A 21,691-nucleotide genomic window follows, 5' to 3' on the forward strand; every position below is an offset into this window, starting at 1 on the left:
AATGGTTCCTATGCCTAACCTGGAAGACTTTGGCTCTCTATAGACTTTTTAGCTTCCTAATGCTGTTTCCCAATAGGAGTAAAAAAAAAAGAAAAGAAAAAGTAAGTCATCATCAGTACATTCAATCATATGATCATATTACACTACGATAAATGTGCATTTATAAAGTTAACCCCACAGCCATGGCAGGGCTGAGTGGGCGGAGCCATGGCAGGGCTGAGAGGGGGGCGGAGCCATGGCAGGGCTGAGAGGGGGGCGGAGCCATGGCAGGACTGAGTGGGCGGTGCTGTGGGATGTTTTTTTTCTCTCTTTCTTTTGTACACGCAGCTTGCCAGGCTTCCATCCAAATTCTGCAAAAGCGAAAGCTTCAAAAGTCTGAAGCTTTCTGGATTTGTAGTTTTTTCCTGCTTCAAAATGATCCCAATCAAAGTTCCCATCTGTCCGTCTGCTCCGTGGTGCCGTGTTTATAAAACGGGTGGGTGTTAGTAAGAAATAATTTTTCTTCTTCTTCTTTTTTGTGTGTTCTCTGCCTCTCAGGGAGGCGAAGCATATTCAACACCATGGAATTGATGTCTGATAAATCTGCCGTTCCTCATGTGAGACGTGGTCACATGGTCCTACTTCTTCCTCATGTGAGACGTGGTCACATGGTCCTACTTCTTCCCTTCACTCTCTGTGGAGACAAGGAGACAAAACACAGGCTTACCGTTACATTCTGCCCGTTTAGCTGTGCAGCTTAAGTCGCTCTTATCCAGAGAGACCTAAGCCCAAGACCAGTGTTGTGCAGTAACTTAGTTAGGCCTACTGAATTGTTACTTTCCCAGTAACTAGTAGTGTAAGGCAGTGGTCTCCAACCACCGGGCCGCGGACCGGTACCGGGCCGCAACGCATTTGGTACCGGGCCGCGAGCCGGTCCAAAAAAAAACAAAAAAACAAAACAAAACATAGGCTATAATATTATAGGCTGTGTGTGGTAGTTGAAACATAGTTTCAAGTTAACGTTGATTTATGTTTGTAGTTAAAACAAAAACATAAATACTGTATAGGGTACATACAGTACAACACAAAAGGCTGTTATTTACCCTTTGTTGCCACCTGGTGAGTAAATATATGTGTAACTAAAACGTGTATTGTATCTACCGGTAAAATAAATAATAAAATAAAATTGTTGACTCCTCCTGTAAGGTTAATTATTGTTCCAATAAAGTGGATTCAGTTCTAAAAGGAGCTGGCTAAACAAGGATGTATGTTATTTTGACGGAAGGGGGGTGGAGGGGGGGTTGGGGGGGGCGGGGGTGGAAGGAGAGAAAGTAAAATAGTAATGTAATGAGTAACATAAATAATTACTTTTGATACCAAGTAATATATAAAGTAATTGTATTACTTTTAAAAAGAGTAATCGGTAATAAGTAATGAATTACAATTCCTGAGTAACTTGCCCAACCCTGGCCAAGACACGGCAAGAACTAGGCAGTGTTGTGTCACCTCTCGTCTCGTTGCCTCACGTTGCCTGTGTCTGGGCCAAAAAGCTGCACTTGAACACAGCACAAAAACTACAGACAAAAAGCTGCACTTGAACACAGCACAAAAACTACAGACAAAAAGCTGCACTTGAACACAGCACAAAAACTACAGACAAAAAGCTGCACTTGAACACAGCACAAAAACTACAGACAAAAAGCTGCACTTGAACACAGCACAAAAACTACAGACAAAAAGCTGCACTTGAACACAGCACAAAAACTACAGACAAAAAGCTGCACTTGAACACACACAAAAACTACAGACAAAAAGCTGCACTTGAACACAGCACAAAAACTACAGACAAAACGCTGCACTTGAACACAGCACAAAAACTACAGACAAAAAGCTGCACTTGAACACAGCACAAAAACTACAGACAAAAAGCTGCACTTGAACACAGCACAAAAACTACAGACAAAAAGCTGCACTTGAACACAGCACAAAAACTACAGACAAAAAGCTGCACTTGAACACAGCACAAACACTACAGACAAAAAGCTGCACTTGAACACAGCACAAAAACTACAGACAAAATGCTGCACTTGAACACAGCACAAAAACTACAGACAAAACGCTGCACTTGAACACAGCACAAAAACTACAGACAAAAAGCTGCACTTGAACACAGCACAAAAACTACAGACAAAAAGCTGCACTTGAACACAGCACAAAAACTACAGACAAAAAGCTGCACTTGAACACAGCACAAAAACTACAGACAAAAAGCTGCACTTGAACACAGCACAAAAACTACAGACAAAAAGCTGCACTTGAACACAGCACAAAAACTACAGACAAAAAGCTGCACTTGAACACAGCACAACAACTACAGGCAAAAAGCTGCACTTGAACACAGCACAAAAACTACAGACAAAAAGCTGCACTTGAACACAGCACAAAAACTACAGACAAAAAGCTGCACTTGAACACAGCACAAAAACTACAGACAACGGTCAGCTAGGAGCTTCAACCATGTAGCGCGTGGGAGGGTCACACTCAGTCAGTTTGTCCCCCATCAGAGTAAGTGTTGAATATACAGGAGTTCGATCTGTTAATTGATTAACAGTAATACAGACAGGGTGGTTTTTATTGTGATTATTGACATGTTATTAAGCATCTGATATTGGCCGGTCATGTCCCCCACTGCTGTGGTTCTTTCTTGACCACAGCAAAGGCAGTAATGCCTCCCAGAGTTTCTCTACTACACCAGTCCAGTCCAGTCCAGTCAGTTCAATCCACACACTCCTGTTTTTCCCAGGATTTTGTCTTAACATCAATATCTTACATTGAGCTTCCCATGATGTCATTGCTCCCGTTCGTCTCTGTATTTCAGAGTAGCTCTCATTTACAGATAACTGCAGTCTTCAGATTTGTAGTGGAGAATTACTCATAAAATAAAAAAGAGAGATATATATATATGGGTGATGGAACCGTATGGGAAATATTGCAGTGTAAGTAATGCTCTATCTGGATGATAAGTTAGTTGTGATTCCCAAGAGAAAGGCGGATATTAGATTTATTGACCCAGCAGACTGCCTGAAAATGAGACAATTCTCCATCTTATTTTGCTCTCGGTTTGCATTTCGGATCATTTTATTACATGGGCCTTTCACCAGTTCACTTTATAAGATACAATATAAACTATACTATAAATTACTGTATAAACTATATAAATTACTGTAGGAGCCTGGGATCCAATATAAACTATATACAGTATACTATAAATTACTGTATAAACTATATAAACGACTGTAGGAGCCTGGGATACAATATAAACTGGAGGGACATGTCAATATGTTTAGGGTTTAGGGCACATAGCCTGGTACTAAGGTTACAGTGTTGATATGTTTGGGGCACATAGCCTGGTGCTAATATACTACGATCTCAATACATTCAGGGAACACAGCCTGCTGCTCATACTAACATGTACATATGTTTAGTGAACATAGCCTCTTACCAAACAACAGCCATGTTTATGGAGTCTGATAATCAGATTATAATAGCCCAAACAGATAAGAAATGCTCCATATGAACACCTCAATCAGATTAAACAGGCCCAAATGTGAATGCGTTGTAGAGGGTTTAAACTTTTTCATAAACCCATCAAAAGAAAAATCGGACCATCTGAACGGTGAAACTGATGACGACGCTCTGGCTGCGTTCTTTCTGCGCATGCCCATGAGGTCTGCTGCAGCAGGAGAGGAGAGCAGCTGCTGCCAGAAGAGTTATTATCTAACTATGTGCGGACAAAGTGGAGATTTTCCAAATAACGGTTACTCCGCGGAGTATAAAAGCTCCAAATGTTTTCGCGTCTGGATTCCATGTCTCTCATTTTCGTGCAACAATTTAGCTTAATTCACGCTTTAGGCTAGCAGTATAATTATTATTTTATTTTTCACTGTGAGAAAATGCAGTTGTGGCGTCAGTGTGTGAGAAGTGTCAATTGTGTTAGTTTCAATGCGAGAGTTGGGAGACCTGTCAAGTTGTTGTAATGATCACTTCTGCACGTCACACAACTGTTCAATGATGTGTGTCACCATGTGAACACCAGATCATATTCAATCACATCCCATGTAAACAGTTGACCCGGAATCGTCAAACCGATTGATTTCAATCAGATTGAGTAAAAAGTGTGTATGTAAACGCAGCTACTGTCAATCCATTTAGGGAACATACGATAGCCTGCTACCAATACTACAATATCAATATATTAACACGTTCACTGCCATTGGCGAGTCAACTCGTCAAGCAGAAACCAACGGTTGACTGCCAATGGCGAGTCAACTCGTCCAAATTTTTTTTTTTTTTTTTTTGACGGTGGGACGTTGATCTAACCCTTTTACATCTCCTATATAAATATGGGAGCCACCGAACGTGTACAACCCATTCCACCGACCCACTAAGTGGCGACAGTGCTCTCCAGACTAGAAAAAGCCGAGCCAAAACTGCAGGGGAACGCGCGAGGAAACCATTCTCATACTGTAAAATGGATTGGCGAAAACGCTTTCGCTTTCGCGCATTATCGCGCTGGGAGCTGGCGGTGGGGGATTGCAAATTTGCATAATAGATTATGGGTGCAACACACTTTGAAACACCGGCAGAAAGCCCACAATCGCACGCAGCTTCATTCCAGCTGAGCTCACAACCGAAACGAACGAGCCCCATGCAGACTCGCCCAAAGAGCAGCCGCCAGCAGCCAGGCAGCACAGACAGGCAGAGCCTCGCTTGTACCGCTGCAGCCACGGAGGGAGGAGAACACACACGGAGGGAGGAGTTTGAAGGAGAGGGGGGTTTCCTGCTGCTATGGAGGAAATTACTGTTCAAAACTATTGTTTAGATGTCTGACGTCTTACGCCAAAAATAAATGGTTAAAGTGACTGTTCTATCGAATTTCACAAAAAGCCATTTATCTCAGCTTAAATTTTCAGACGCTGAAACCATGCTGTATTCTACTGCTAATGCCTACATAACTACTAACTCTACAAACTAACTCTTTTAGACAGAGAAAGCACACATTCTATTAGTTCTTTTGAGATAATTTGTGTTCACAAAATCTTAGCAGAAAAGAATCCTCGGCTCTTGAAAGATGAGCCAGAATCCTCAAAAAAAAAACTTGGCAGAAGCTACCTACAGTATTGAAAAAACGGCTGGCAGTGAATGTGTTAAGGTAACATTGTCTGATGCTAGTACTACAGTGTCAATACCCTGGCACTAATACTGTTAATACTAATACTAATACTAATAATGTTAATTTGTTTAGGGAACATAGCCTCTTATCAATACAATGTGAATATATAAGGGGATATGACTTGGGTGGTACAACTACAGAGTCAGTATTAGAAGGAAGGTGTCCTACCAGTAGAGGAGTGTCCTGCCACCTGCTGACTGGAGACCAGCGATCTGGAGCTCAAACCTTCAACACAGGAGAACAAGAACACAGTGAGAAACCTATCTGATGTTGATGATCAAACCCACACAGGCAGTGATGAGACGGAGCTACTATCACTGATCAAACCAAACAGCTGTGACAGACTGGTCTGTTCTGATACACTGTGTGACGGCACAGAACTATCAGTTAGAATCTACTGTAACTGACAGACTGGTCTGTTCTGATACACTGTGTGACGGCACAGAACTATCAGTTAGAATCTACTGTAACTGACGCCACTGTTGTTTGATAGACAGATTTAAACCTCAAGACACAAGGACAATAACAAAATCAAGGCAAGATGGAATATTGCATTTCTATAAATGGTAGTAAAGTAAGGTACTTTATGTCGGCATGGGGAAACTTATTTTTGATTTGACTTATGTGATGTTTGGTTAAAAGAAAACACATGAAATACAGACATGCTTCTCAGGAACAAACAATGAATCCTAGACTTATTTCCATTGTGGTCCTTGGTCTCAGACAGAAGAAAGTAAACAGCAACTCATCTTCTTCACGGGGACAATAAAGTACCTTAGCTTACCTTAGCTTTACCTTAGCTTACCATTTATAGAAATGCAATATTCCACCTTTCTCTTATTTTTGAGCTCGTAAAACATGCTACAGCCCTCGAAAGCCCTTAACTCATTGAGTGCCCAGGACGTCGATCGACGTCAAAGTAAATAGTGACGTAGAGTGCCAAAGACGTCGATCAACGTCAAATGCGTTTTTGACGGTGGGACGTGGATCAAAGCCTCCTGCATCTCCTGTACAAATATTGTAGCTAATGAAGGTGTATAACCTATTTTACGGACTCATTAGGTGGCGACAGTGCTCTCCAGATTAGAGAAAGGTCCGTAAAACAGCAGGAAAAAGCCCCGTGATGAAAGAGAAACCGCTCATGCTGCAGCCAGAGCCATATAGATGGCTCTGGCTGGAGTTAACGTTGGCTGCGAACAGCAGTCAATCCGCGCCCACAACTGTATGGAGTCCCGGATCTGCCGTATCAACAAATAAATGAATAAATGTATAAATGAGCAGATAAATACATATATATGTATCATAAATATATGTAGAAATAAATGTAGATGACATAAATGTATATATATGTGTATTTTCCTATTTTTGTACGTTTTATATATTTATTTAATGATTTATTTGTGTATTTATACATTTATACATTTATTTATACATTTATACATTTATTTATACATTTATACATTTATTTATACATTTATACATTTATACATTTATTTATACATTTATACATTTATTTATACATTTATACATTTATTTATACATTTATACATTTATTTATGGCATTTATTTATGTGTGTTTTATTTTATTTCTGTCTGTTTTATTTACCTCCCATTTATTTCTGTGCCTTGTATTTAGTGATGTCTCCTTTGTATTTAGTGATGCGTCCTTGCTTCCTTTCCTTTTCTGTATGCATTTCTGCCTACTCAATGCAAATTAGGGGGGCGGCCCGTGCATTTATGCCTGCTGCTCAATGCAGATTAGGGGGCTGGCCGTCATGGGCTCAAGTCTTTGCCTATTGGCTCGAATGCACATTGTCCTATCTGCTCCAAACTTGTCATGCATGATAAGTGTCCATGCCTGAAGATATCTGCACATCAATATCCATTTACACTCATAGCGCCACCTACTGGCAACAGGAAATTACATGTTTTACACTTACATGAACTGCTCAGAGTGGGTTGAACACATCCACCTCGGATGTGGTCAGAAAATCCTTTACCACCCAATGCAGCTTCATTTTGACGATTATGAGTGCTCATTGACTGGCGTGGGCGTGGCGCCATGGCGAATGTTGATGTTTCGCCATCACACAGGAAGTTGGAGTAACTTCATTGTAGATTGTCCAATCTGCTCCAAACTTGTCATGCATGATAACTGTACATGCCTGAACACATCTAGATGTCAATATCCATTTATAGTCATAGCGCCCCCTACTGGCAACACAGAAAGTGCTTTGTAACTTGGCCCTACATGCTCACACGTGCACCAAACTTCACATGTTTGATGAGCATCCCAGCCTGAAGACATCTAGATGACCATTTCGAGTGATAGGCAGAGCACCCCCTACTGGCCACGCAGAAAGCGGTTTGTAACTCGGCCGTACATGGTCACACCCGCAACAAACTTCACATGTTTCATGAGCATCCCAGACTTCACACATGTACATGCCAATATAGCATTATAGGCAGAGCGCCTCCTACTGGCAACACATGAAGTTGATTGTAACTCAACTGAACGTTGTCCTATCTGCTCCAAACTTGTCGTGCATGATAAGTGTCCATGCCTGAAGATATCTGCAGATCAATATTCAGTGATAGTTACAGCGCCACCTACTGGCAAAAGGAAATGACACAAGTTTTACACGTACATGAACTGCTCATAGTGGGTTGACCACATCCACCTCAGATGTGGTCAGAAAAGCCTCAAGCTCTCGATTAACCTTCATTGTGAGGATTATGGGTAAGACATTGATATGTCAATATCCATTTATAGTCATAGCACCCCCTACTGCCAACACATAAATCATTTTGTAACTCGGCAGTACATGGTCCCCCGTGCACCAAAATACACATGTTTGATGACCATCCCAGCCTGAAGACATCTAGATGAACATTTTGAGTGATAGGCAGAGCGCCCCCTTCTGGCCACACAGGGAGTTGGAGTAACTCCATTGTAGATTGTCCAATCTGCTCCAAACTTGTCATGCATGATCAGTGTACATACCTGAAGACATCTCGATGTCAACATCCATTTATAGTCATAGCGCCCCCTACTGCCAACACAGACAGTGGTTTGTAACCCGCCCTACATGCTCACACGCGCACCAAACGTCACATGTTTGATGAACATCCCAGCCTGAAGACATCTATAGGACCATTTGGAGTTAGTGGCAGAGCGCCCCCTACTGACCACACAGGAAGTTAGAATAACTCCATTGTAGATTGTCCAATCTGCTCCAAACTTGTCATGCATGATAAGTGTCCATGCCTCAAGCCATCTATATGTCAATATCCATTTATAGTCATAGCGCCCCCTACTGGCAACAAAGAAAGTGGTTTGTAACTTGGCCCTACATGCTCACACGCGCACCAAACGTCACATGTTTGATGAGCATCCCAGCCTGAAGACATCTATAGGACCATTTGGAGTTAGAGGTAGAGCGCCCCCTACTGGCCACAGAGGAAGTTAGAGTAACTCCATTGTAGATTGTCCAATCTGCTCCAAACTTGTCATGCATGATAAGTGTCCATGCCTCAAACCATCTATATGTCAATATCCATTTATAGTCATAGTGCCCCCTACTGGCAACAAAGAAAGTGGTTTGTAACTTGGCCCTACATGCTCACACGTGCACCAACTTCACATGTTTGATGAGCATCCCAGCCTGAAGACATCTAGATGACCATTTGGAGTTATAGGCAGAGCGCCCCCTACTGGCCACACAGGAAGTTGGAGTAACTTTATTGTAGATTGTCCAATCTGCTCCAAACATGTCATGCATGATAAGTGTCCATGCCTGTACACATCTATATGTCAATATCCATTTATAGTCATAGCGCCCCCTACTGGCAACACAGAAAGTGGTTTGTAACTTGGCCCTACATGCTCACACGCGCACCAAACTTCACATGTTTGATGAGCATCCCAGCCTGAAGACATCTAGATGACCATTTGGAGTTAGAGGCAGAGCGCCCCCTACTGGCCACACAGGAAGTTAGAGTAACTCCATTGTAGATTGTCCAATCTGCTCCAAACTTGTCATGCATGATAAGTGTCCATGCCTCAAGCCATTTATATGTCAATATCCATTTATAGTCATAGCGCCCCCTACTGGCAACACATAAAGTGGTTTGTAACTTGGCCCTACATGCTCACACGCGCACCAAACGTCACATGTTTGATGAGCATCCCAGCCTGAAGACATCTATAGGACCATTTGGAGTTAGAGGTAGAGCGCCCCCTACTGGCCACTAGGGCTGGGTATCGAGTTTCGATACTTACTTGGCACCGAAATGGAAACATCAATACTAAGGGGTATCGAAGTCTACCTTGTCAATCGATACCAATTTTCGATACCAAAACAAAACAGCGTCATTGAGCCTATAAGCATGCGACATGCTTGCACGCCACGCTCTAATACGGCTGGTGATTGGCTGTCATGTAGAGGCATGCAGGAAACGTTACGCCCACTTTAGCCGGTGTGTTTGTTGTGAGCCAGGCGTGCGGTGCGGATATAGTATACAAGAAGTTAGCCACTCAAGCTACTCCTATCCTGGAGTACCATATGGCGAAGATGATGAAAAGCAGGAAAAGAAACAGAAACAACACGGACTGGTTTCCACAGACAAGAGAAATAATTGAGAGGTGGGTCAGCTTACCGCAAGTTAGCGGTTATCAGATCCCTCAGTCTGACAAATCCATGCATCTGGCTGTGAGTTGTAGCTAGCAGATCGTTTAATTAATTGCCGCCGTAACGTTATGCGCAAGCTGGCATTGTGTATTTTTAGCAACTCGTTAACAAACGCTGATGTCATGATAGTTTGTTGAATGTAAATGCGATTCATTTATATTGATTGGCTAGTCAGTGAATGCATGAAGTGGAGCTGTCTCGTCAGATTTGACAAGAATGACGTTCTGTTGCAGCAGTGAGCATTAAACACTGATCTGCAACGCTAGCGTTAATGTTTAATTAATTAGCGTTAACGTTATGTGCAAACGGGCAGTTATCGCCCATTATGTATTTTTAGCAACTCGTTAACAAACGCTGATGTCATGATAGTTTGATAGGCTAGTCAATGCTCAACTAGTCTTCCATGCATGAAGTGGAGCCATCTCATCAGTTTGGACAAGAATAGAGTTCTGTTGCATTATAGGCAGAGCGCCCCCTATCGGCAACACAGGGAGTTGATTGTAACTCGACTGAACGTTGTCCTATCTGCTCCGAACCCTGACGCACGGCGGGTGCGAGGGCCCACGACGCTGCCTGCAGCTTTAATTAGGGCCCGAGCACCGGCATGGTCGGTTGGCAAATGCCCTATTGTATTCCAAAGGATTATTATTAGGGGTCAAGCACGAAGTGCATGGATCCCTATTGTAATTGTTCCGATTATTAGGGGTCCAAGCACAAAGTGCGTGGATCCCTATTGTATCTGTTCTGATTATTTTTTTTATTTTTTTTATTCTTCTCCGGTAAAACTGTATGTACAGCTGTTATGTGACCAGCCACCCTCCTCCTCCTCTTCTTCTCTCTCTCTGATCTCATCTACTCTCTCTCTCTCCCCCTCCCTCTGGGGTTTCTGCTCTAATCACCTGAGCAGGAACACCTGGAGTTGATCAGCCCTGGTTAAGGTTAAATGGAGGCTGGAGTAGAGAGCAGGCAGATCTCTCTCTGACCCACACAGCCCACAGCAGCTCCTGGAGAGGAATCTCTCCTCTCCAGTGGTAACTTTCCTTTGTTATTTTAGTTTAGGCTGGAGTCCCCGGTAGTCCTGTTTTCGGTTTAGTTATAGTTTAACTTTTCTTGTTTATAGGTTTATACTGGCTTCAATGACCCAAAGGGGTTGGCCCAGGCCCTTTTGTTGAGTTTGGCCGGATCTCCAGTCTGTTTGGTTTGTAGCCTATTATTTGTGACTTTGAATATTTTTGGGTTTATTTAAATAAATATTATTTACAAATTTGCAACCTTGTCTGGCGTCCTTAATATGTTTTGGTCTTCTGTTGAGCCATTTGTTGACATACTTTGAAGGCCGTAACAACAGCAGAAACTGTAATGCTCAGCATAGCCAGACTGGGCACATAGATTGGAAATGTGCCTCACTACTCAGAAACAAAAAATGACCAATACCGGCCAGATGGTGGCACTATAACAGACCATTTCGCGTTATGCTCCATATCTTCTGAACCGTGTGTCCTATACTCAAAATTTCACTTCTAAGGGATTCCTTGGATCAATATGCATCTATCTATATAGGCCGCGCCCATTTACGTGTGCCTAGATTTTCCGCCATTTTGAATTTGATCAAAAACCTACTTTTGTGAACTCCTCCTAGACCGTTTGGCCAAATCACACAGTTTTGAAATCATAAATCTTTTAATGAAACACACCCCGACACTAAATTGCCCACAACTCATTAACTGGTCAATTACAACTACTGCTGCTACTACTGCTACCAGTCCCACTACTACCAACACTACTATTCCTACTACTGCTACTACTAGGCTACTACTACTACTGCTTGGAAACCGTGAGGTCACCGGATCTCAACCAAACTTTGTTTACTTGTGCACATACCAACTCTGAATAAATGTGCCTTATTTTTTGTTTATTATGTCTCATATATCCCCCATGTCACCGGATGCTTGGACCCCGCACGCCGCTTGCGGCTATATTCTTATTATACTTACACTTTGCGCGCATTTTCGAGGGCCTAAACATGCACAAAATGTGGCCAAACTTTGCACATCCGTCAAGGTTTTTGGCCAGGGGCGTGGCTAAATGCCTCCATAGCGCCTCCTACAATATATAAACGGAATAGCCCTCGCGCTAAGTTTCCCCTACAGCTACGAAAAATGCAGGGCACATGTATAATGGCCAGACTAAGGGAAAAGTCTCTTGGTGCCAGGATCCACACCCAACCGGAAGTCAGCCATTTTGAATTTACTGTGCAATATTTCAGACATTTCACCCATTTCCAGGGGTCAGACTTTAACGAACTCCTCCTAAGGGGTTCATCAGATCACCCTCAAACTTGCACAGCAGATAGAAGAGACCCCAATGATGAAAAGCTATTAAAAGTTTGCATTTACCATGGACGGCGTGGGCGTGGCTACGCGGCGAAGATCGATGTCTCGCCATGACACACGAAGTCGCTGTCACTCGAATGCACATTGTCCTATCTGCTCCAAACTTGTCATGCATGATAACTGTCCATGCCTGAAGACATCTATATGTCAATATTCATTTACAGTCATAGCGCCACCTACTGGCAACAGGAAATTACATGTTTTTTCACTTACATGAACTGCTCAGAGTGGGTTGAACACATCCACCTCGGATGTGGTCAGAAAATCCTTTACCACCCAATGCAGCTTCATTGTGATGATTATGAGTGCTCATTGACCGGCGTGGGCGTGGCGCCATGGCGAACGTTGATGTTTCGCCGTCACACAGGAAGTTGGAGTAACTCTATTGGAGATTGGCAGTAGGGGGCGCTATGACTATAAATGGATATTGACATATAGATGTCTTCAGGCTGGGACAATGAGCAGTTCATGTAAGTGTAAAAGATGTCATTTCCTGTTGCCAATAGGGGGCGCTCTGCCTATAATGCTCTATTGGCATGTACATGTGTGAAGTCTGGGATGGTCATCAAACATGTGAAGTTTGTTGCGGGTGTGACTACGTACGGCCGAGTTACAAACTGCTTTCTGTGTGGCCAGTAGGGGGCGCTCTGCCTATCACTCCAAATTGTCATCTAGATGTATTCAGGCTGGGATGGTCATCAAACATGTGAAGTTTGGTGCGCGTGTGAGCATGTAGGGGCGAGTTACAAACCACTTTCTGTGTTGCCAGTAGGGGGCGCTATGACTATAAATGGATATTGACATATAGATGTGTACAGGCATGGACACTTATCATGCATGACACGTTTGGAGCAGATTGGACAATCTACAATAAAGTTACTCCAACTTCCTGTGTGGCCAGTAGGGGGCGCTCTGCCTCTAACTCCAAATGGTCATCTAGATGTCTTCAGGCTGGGATGCTCATCAAACATGTGAAGTTGGTGCACGTGTGAGCATGTAGGGCCAAGTTACAAACCACTTTCTTTGTTGCCAGTAGGGGGCACTATGACTATAAATGGATATTGACATATAGATGGTTTGAGGCATGGACACTTAGCATGCATGACAAGTTTGGAGCAGATTGGACAATCTACAATGGAGTTACTCTAACTTCCTCTGTGGCCAGTAGGGGGCGCTCTACCTCTAACTCCAAATGGTCCTATAGATGTCTTCAGGCTGGGATGCTCATCAAACATGTGACGTTTGGTGCGCGTGTGAGCATGTAGGGCCAAGTTACAAACCACTTTCTTTGTTGCCAGTAGGGGGCGCTATGACTATAAATGGATATTGACATATAGATGGCTTGAGGCATGGACACTTATCATGCATGACAAGTTTGGAGCAGATTGGACAATCTACAATGGAGTTATTCTAACTTCCTGTGTGGTCAGTAGGGGGCGCTCTGCCACTAACTCCAAATGGTCCTATAGATGTCTTCAGGCTGGGATGTTCATCAAACATGTGACGTTTGGTGCGCGTGTGAGCATGTAGGGCCGGGTTACAAACCACTGTCTGTGTTGGCAGTAGGGGGCGCTATGACTATAAATGGATGTTGACATCTAGATGTCTTCAGGTATGTACACTGATCATGCATGACAAGTTTGGAGCAGATTGGACAATCTACAATGGAGTTACTCCAACTCCCTGTGTGGCCAGAAGGGGGCGCTCTGCCTATCACTCAAAATGTTCATCTAGATGTCTTCAGGCTGGGATGGTCATCAAACATGTGTATTTTGGTGCACGGGGGACCATGTACTGCCGAGTTACAAAATGATTTATGTGTTGGCAGTAGGGGGTGCTATGACTATAAATGGATATTGACATATCAATGTCTTACCCATAATCCTCACAATGAAGGTTAATCGAGAGCTTGAGGCTTTTCTGACCACATCTGAGGTGGATGTGGTCAACCCACTATGAGCAGTTCATGTACGTGTAAAACTTGTGTAATTTCCTTTTGCCAGTAGGTGGCGCTGTAACTATCACTGAATATTGATCTGCAGATATCTTCAGGCATGGACACTTATCATGCACGACAAGTTTGGAGCAGATAGGACAACGTTCAGTTGAGTTACAATCAACTTCATGTGTTGCCAGTAGGAGGCGCTCTGCCTATAATGCTATATTGGCATGTACATGTGTGAAGTCTGGGATGCTCATGAAACATGTGAAGTTTGTTGCGGGTGTGACCATGTACGGCCGAGTTACAAACCGCTTTCTGCGTGGCCAGTAGGGGGTGCTCTGCCTATCACTCGAAATGGTCATCTAGATGTCTTCAGGCTGGGATGCTCATCAAACATGTGAAGTTTGGTGCACGTGTGAGCATGTAGGGCCAAGTTACAAAGCACTTTCTGTGTTGCCAGTAGGGGGCGCTATGACTATAAATGGATATTGACATCTAGATGTGTTCAGGCATGTACAGTTATCATGCATGACAAGTTTGGAGCAGATTGGACAATCTACAATGAAGTTACTCCAACTTCCTGTGTGATGGCGAAACATCAACATTCGCCATGGCGCCACGCCCACGCCAGTCAATGAGCACTCATAATCGTCAAAATGAAGCTGCATTGGGTGGTAAAGGATTTTCTGACCACATCCGAGGTGGATGTGTTCAACCCACTCTGAGCAGTTCATGTAAGTGTAAAACATGTCATTTCCTGTTGCCAGTAGGTGGCGCTATGAGTGTAAATGGATATTGATGTGCAGATATCTTCAGGCATGGACACTTATCATGCATGACAAGTTTGGAGCAGATGGGACAATGTGCATTCGAGCCAATAGGCAAAGACTTGAGCCCATGATGGCCAGCCCCCTAATCTGCATTGAGCAGCAGGCATAAATGCACGGGCCGCCCCCCTAATTTGCATTGAGTAGGCAGAAATGCATACAGAAAAGGAAAGGAAGCAAGGACGCATCACTAAATACAAAGGAGACATCACTAAATACAAGGCACATAAATAAATGGGAGGTAAATAAAACAGACATAAATAAAATAAAACACACATAAATAAATGCCATAAATAAATGTATAAATGTATAAATAAATGTATAAATGTATAAATGTATAAATGTATAAATAAATGTATAAATGTATAAATAAATGTATAAATGTATAAATAAATGTATAAATGTATAAATACACAAATAAATCATTAAATAAATATATAAAACGTACAAAAATAGGAAAATACACATATATATACATTTATGTCATCTACATTTATTTCTACATATATTTATGATACATATATATGTATTTATCTGCTCATTTATACATTTATTCATTTATTTGTTGATACGGCAGATCCGGGACTCCATACAACTGAGCCTCTCTGTCTCTGCTGTATAGTTTCTGCACACGATTAGCCGCCAGAAAAGCAGCACCCGACGCCGAAGGGCCAAACCATTCTCAGCAGTCCGGTTTGGCTTTTCCGTGTCACGCTGGGAGCCGGCGCACAAAAACGGAGCACTCCGAAAATAGACGCTGGGTGCGTGAGGCTGTGTGTTAGTGTGGGGAGGAGTTTGCAGCTGAGGGGGGGAGGGGGGGGTGGGGCACGCAGGGCACCACACAACTACACCATGTCACTACATCAGAAAATATTAGCTTCAGACTCAGTGAATGTGCTTGAAATGCTTCATTTCACAAAAGGCGGAATAACTCAGCTTCTAATTTGAAACGCATGTTTTTGCTCAAAACAACCTATCTTCTCCGGCTCATAACTAAAGAACGGAAAATGGTATCAATAAACTTTTTTTTGCTGACGATACAATAGAGTCTCCTCGTTCTTTGTGCGTGTTCGGTGTTTACATAGTAATATCACACAATATTCTGTGGGCCTCGAGAAATCACTGAAAACGCTCTGAAACTCTGGCACTGGGAGCGTCCATTCTCCAAAAGTGGCTGGCACTCAATGAGTTAATGATGCGTCGACGGCTGGCATGCAGCTCCCGAAAATGTAACTCGAAGCAGCTGGCGTGAACAGCGAGCGCAAGTATAATATAATGTAGATGGGGAGATAACAGGAGAGAGTGAGCTATACCATGCACGTATATGCACTACTAGTCTCTAATTGGGCTAAGTTCTAGGCATTGAAATCCTACTGAAATCACAATGACTCGTGTTGCTTGAGACTCCCCTGTGACCCGCCTCGTCAAGCTGACGTTTGAGTATATAGCTCTAGCTGCCGTCGGGAATGCTCCAAGTTAAGGCTGATGTTGTTGTAGCATGTTTCCAGCTTTAGGCTTAACCCGGTTAGCAGCTGGATTCACAGCAAAAGAGACGGTGGTGCAACCCAAGGTGTTTATTCACCCACTAAACTGACATGAGAAGACAGCAACGGACCGCTTGACATCAATGTGAGGCATGGCTGTGAGAAGCTCTCCAGGGTCCTACCAACTGCAGAGTCTGATAAACATGGCAGCCTTATACACTCTGCTGCCACAGGTAATTAACCTGTAATTAAACTACTTAATGACTTTCAGCAATGCAAAGCACTTCCCAGGGTGGGAGTGTAGTCATTTTAGGGGCGTGGCCATCTGGCCTTCGGCGTAGCAAATTCTTTGTAGGGCACAAGGCCACATGCCAGGGCACAAAGGCTCACATGTTTGCTCTGTTGACATTGTGAAGAGCGATTTTTCTGAAATGTGTGTTAAAATGAGTCAATGACACATCCTTTGCATAGAGCAGACTACATTAAACTGAGACCACTGACGCTTTTAAAGCAACTGACAGTAGCAGGCTGGTAGCAGGGCACTGCCAAGGTGGCCTTAGGGATCTCAGGGCATCACAGCCAGAGGGAGGGGCTACGGGGGCCATGGCCTCCATGGCTTTCAATGCAATTCCCACCCTGGCACTTCCCCTTTAACCTACCATTCTACATAATCTAATACATAATGTGGTACATTTAACAGACGTTGCTCTCAAACAATAAACAAGCGAATAGTAAACATGTCGTCTCCCACCAGTGATGTAGATCCACCCTTGGGTCAGTCCCATTCATTGTCAATGCCGCCCCCTAGCGGCACAAAGTCAACATTCCAGCGTGACTAACCAAAAACTTTGAGGAGATGTGTCAGAAATATCATCACGATCACTGATCTGATCACATGTTAAATTTAATGTAACACATGATGTGTTCAAACAACACATGATGCATATCTTCTAAGAGTGTAACAAACGTGTCGACGATGACCGATTGCAACATATAAACAATACACTGTATGCACATTTTAGTCCAAACAATGCACAACACCCCTCCTCTGTTATGCCATATGGTCCCTCCCAGAACTAGGTTATATATAGGTGCTCGGACACCCCGGGGAACTCTTGTGCCACCCTGGCACACAGACACGACAGCACAGGTAAGTGATTGCATTCGCAATTAAAACTCACATTGCACCAATGTGGTATTGATTGCACTTAGAAGTATATATTGCACTTAAGTTATATTGACTGTATATATATTGCACTTAAGTTATTGACTGTATATATATTGCACTTAAGTTATATTGACTGTATATATATTGAACTTAAGTTATATTGACTGTATATATATTGCACTTAAGTTATATTGCACTATAGGAAAACTTGCACTGAGAAACATTGCACCTGCCCTGCTCATACCAACATTCAACATTCAACCAAAATGAAAACCTACTTCATGTCAGGTTAAGTACTGAACAACGCCAGAATTTCCCTACGGGGATGAATGATGAATCATGTGTTTGCTTGTACAGGTGGAGCTTATCGTTGCATGTTGAGTAGCTGATCCACCCACACAAACAAACTTAAAATGTGTCATAAAATATATAAAATACTTACATTAAATCATGACTCGGTTATTAATGCTGCTGTGCAAATGTTACTGTGTGAATTACGCTGTGCAAACGATTCAATGAATCAAGTGTACAACTCAAATGTGCAAATAGTGCAAAGGAGTAGTCCCAAAGTGTGCCTTGGTTATAGTGCTGCAGTAAGAAAGCCTTTCTGAAACAGCAGCATGGCTACTATCAGATGAATCTGAAATCAATTTCACTTTCTATTTCTGAGGTGTTCCACTTCTTCTGTACTCATTAAATCACCATTACAAAGTCAATTCCATTTTGATCCTTGGGAGAGAAAGAAATCATTGAATGCATAAACCAAGCTTGTGTTTAGAGATGAATGTGCTTCAGTTTGAATCAGACATGGCAGCCGCCGTGCAGCGTTACCTTGGTAGATGTCGTACTGTCCTGACATCAGATTGTAGCTCATACCCAGGTGTGTGTGATGGTGTGTGTGCAGGTGGCGGGCGAACGACACGTGGTTCCTCTCTCGCTCCGTCTCTCTCTCTCCCTCTGGGGAACCCTTCTCTCCAGGCTGTGGGAACAGACACACATGGAGTTACTATCTGTTACATGTTAATGAGATATATGTTACATGTGAATGAGATATATGTTACATGTTAATGAGATATATGTTACATGTGAATGAGATATATTATGTTACATGTTAATGAGATATATTATGTTACATGTTAATGAGATATATTATGTTACATGTTAATGAGATATGTTACATGTTAATGAGATATATTATGTTACATGTTAATGAGATATGTTACATGTTAATGAGATATATTATGTTACATGTTAATGAGATATGTTACATGTTAATGAGATATATGTTACATGTTAATGAGATATGTTACATGTTAATGAGATATATGTTACATGTTAATGAGTTACATGTTAATGAGATATATGTTACATGTTAATGAGATATATGTTACATGTTAATGTGATAAATGTTACATGTTAATGAGATATATGTTACATGTGAATGAGATATATTATGTTACATGTGAATGAGATATATTATGTTACATGTTAATGAGATATGTTACATGTTAATGAGATATATGTTACATGTTAATGAGATATGTTACATGTTAATGAGATATCATGTTAAATGGTAATGACATCTGTCACTCTGCCTGCAGCATTACTTGCACAAGAATGTGGTTGTAACATTACCCCCCCCCCCCCCCCCGCCCCCCCAAAGAAAAACAAAACAAAACGAAACACCCATTTGCGTTAGCTTGGTTGTTGTCGTGCTAGCTCATTAGCATTGCGTTATTTGAATTTTTCATCACGGATTACATAAAGACATGAAGTCTAATCTATATGTTTTTATAAAACATGTATAATAACATACCATTTAACGTCCTTTCTGCATTGTATTTGAAAGATCATGCCTGTTTCACTTAAAAGTAACTCAGTGACCTTTACATTGACTTAAAATGAGCTAAGTTTTACTATAAGTCCCTGGAAACCACAAATAAATATATGTTTTGAGTTTGTCACACCCTAGAAAAATGTGTTATTAAACACCCAGCCAAATTTGAACAATTATAAATGTAAGTACATACAAGTATACTGTATACAATTAGGTTTCAAAAGCATACAAAATAAGCAGTATTATCTGCTCTGAAACTGTGGGGGCGTGTCTGCTGTGTCCCCAAGTGTCCCCAATGCTGGTATTTCCATTGTGCTCGTCATGGTAAAGAACACACTTTAACACATTATTTCAACCTAATTAAATGATCACATGACCAGATCACAGGTGTATTTAAAGATGGCGTCTGGATGTGATATTTCATGTCTGAAGAAGAGCAGTCGCTCGAAACGTCACCTGGTGGATGGCTAATAAATAAGCAAAAGGGAGCTACAGTGTGTGTGTGTGTGTGTGTGTGTGTGTGTGTGTGTGTGTGTGTGTGTGTTCTTTATCCAGAGTTAATTAAATGCAAATAATGGAATAGGCCTAATAGCAAATGACTGAGTCAAGCATTCATCACCAGCATCCATTTTTCCACAGGCAGTGCTTACTACATTATTATTCCTGTTGTATTTGGCGTTTCTTTTCTTTTCTTTTCTTTTCTTTTCTTTTCTTTTCTTTTCTTTTCTTTTCTTATTATTTCATGCAGAATCCCCAGAATCCGGAGATGGTTATGGATATTTCAAACTATGACCAGACCCATATATGATGAAGTCCATGTTGGATACTCCCGATTGGGATCAATTTGATACTATCAAAATATGGAGTTAAGGTATTTTCCTGTTGCATATATATGGTTTCTTCTTCTGTTTTTCAATATTTTATTTTCAAAAACCTTTGAACAACATACGAACAAGACAAACAAACAGGCTCAGACACAGGGGGGGGGGTCACGTAAGGTGCTTATATGCTTGTACGAGGTATTGTGACCGAGATCCCACACAGGGGGTCCATGAGAAACCAGCCCGGCGAATCCCCCATCGCCCCAAACCTCAACAAGGTAGGCTAGAAACGGCAGAGAATTTCTTAAGTGAGTTGGTCCTCAGAAACCAAAGTCTCTCCATCCATATAACAGAGGTCATATCCATCAGCCACAATTGAAAAGAGGGCGAAGAGGGGGACTTCCATTCCTTCAGCATTAGTTTCTTGGCAACCGTTGTCCCCTGTGTCAGAGACTGTTGCACAGCTGTAGTGAAGTTCAGAGAAGATCAGAGCAGCCGAAGATGGTGAGTTCTGCCTCCGACTGAAGGGCTATTTTGTAAGCCTTAAGCTTTAATTTATACTTATTAGAAAGTGTCGCTCAGCACATGGTCGCAGACGAAAAAGAAAGTGTAAGGGAAACGTTCGCCTCGGTTCAACGGTCACGTGACACTCGAACGCAGCAGACAGCCAAGAGAAGAGAGGGAATGGAATGCACAGTGAAACCACCTCGGAGGCAAGATAACGTAGCCTACTTGACTGCAGCCGCATATAACAACACACAACTCACCTCTCTCTCTGGGAAATTGGTCACGATGTTCTTTGTGATTTTCCCGAAGTCATACATCAAGGACAGGCTGATAAAAATAGCGGGGACACGTTCATTCATTTAAATCGAGTGAAAACCAAAACAAGGAAGTCTATATAGCCAATCACACTTGCGCGACACATGTGACATAGTCAGCGACACTAGAAATTTCACTAGGTAGCAGACACTGCTCGCAGTGTCGACTCAAGTCCTCATTTTTGTCGGCGACTATTTCAAAAGTGTCGGCAGACAAAGCATAAATTTGGCTTTAGAGTACCAGTCAAATATTTTGTCCCAGAATCCCGTTGGTGAAGGGCAGAACCAAAAGGCATGAGACAGTGTGCCGTCTGACACCTGACACCTTTCACACAGTGGTGATACAGTAGGGAAGATCTTGTGTAATTTCTGCTTGGAGTAGTGAAGACGGTGAGTGACTTTAAATTGGATCAGCTGATGTCTGCTATTAACTGAGCAGAGTTGTATCACAGACAGACTCCTTTCCCATAATGTCAGGTAAATCAGTAGTTCCAA

At 42.3% G+C, this 21,691-nt stretch overlaps 1 protein-coding gene across 1 annotated transcript in view; it reads right to left on the reverse strand.

The window, feature by feature from the left end:
- Nucleotides 1–653: 653 nt before the first annotated feature.
- Nucleotides 654–21,691, reverse strand: part of znf608 (zinc finger protein 608) — a gene marked incomplete at both ends in the record, with an annotated part of 105,401 nt that continues 84,363 nt past the window's right edge. Inside the window, 3 exons of the mRNA XM_083645458.1 lie at nt 654–673; nt 5,381–5,437; nt 18,549–18,696. Of these exons, the coding sequence (XP_083501584.1) occupies nt 654–673; nt 5,381–5,437; nt 18,549–18,696 (225 nt within the window). The remainder of the gene's footprint in view (nt 674–5,380; nt 5,438–18,548; nt 18,697–21,691) is intronic.

Source organism: Poromitra crassiceps (genome assembly GCF_964638095.1).
Source record: "Poromitra crassiceps genome assembly, chromosome: 10".
In the NCBI taxonomy this organism is placed as follows: Eukaryota; Metazoa; Chordata; class Actinopteri; order Beryciformes; family Melamphaidae; genus Poromitra; species Poromitra crassiceps.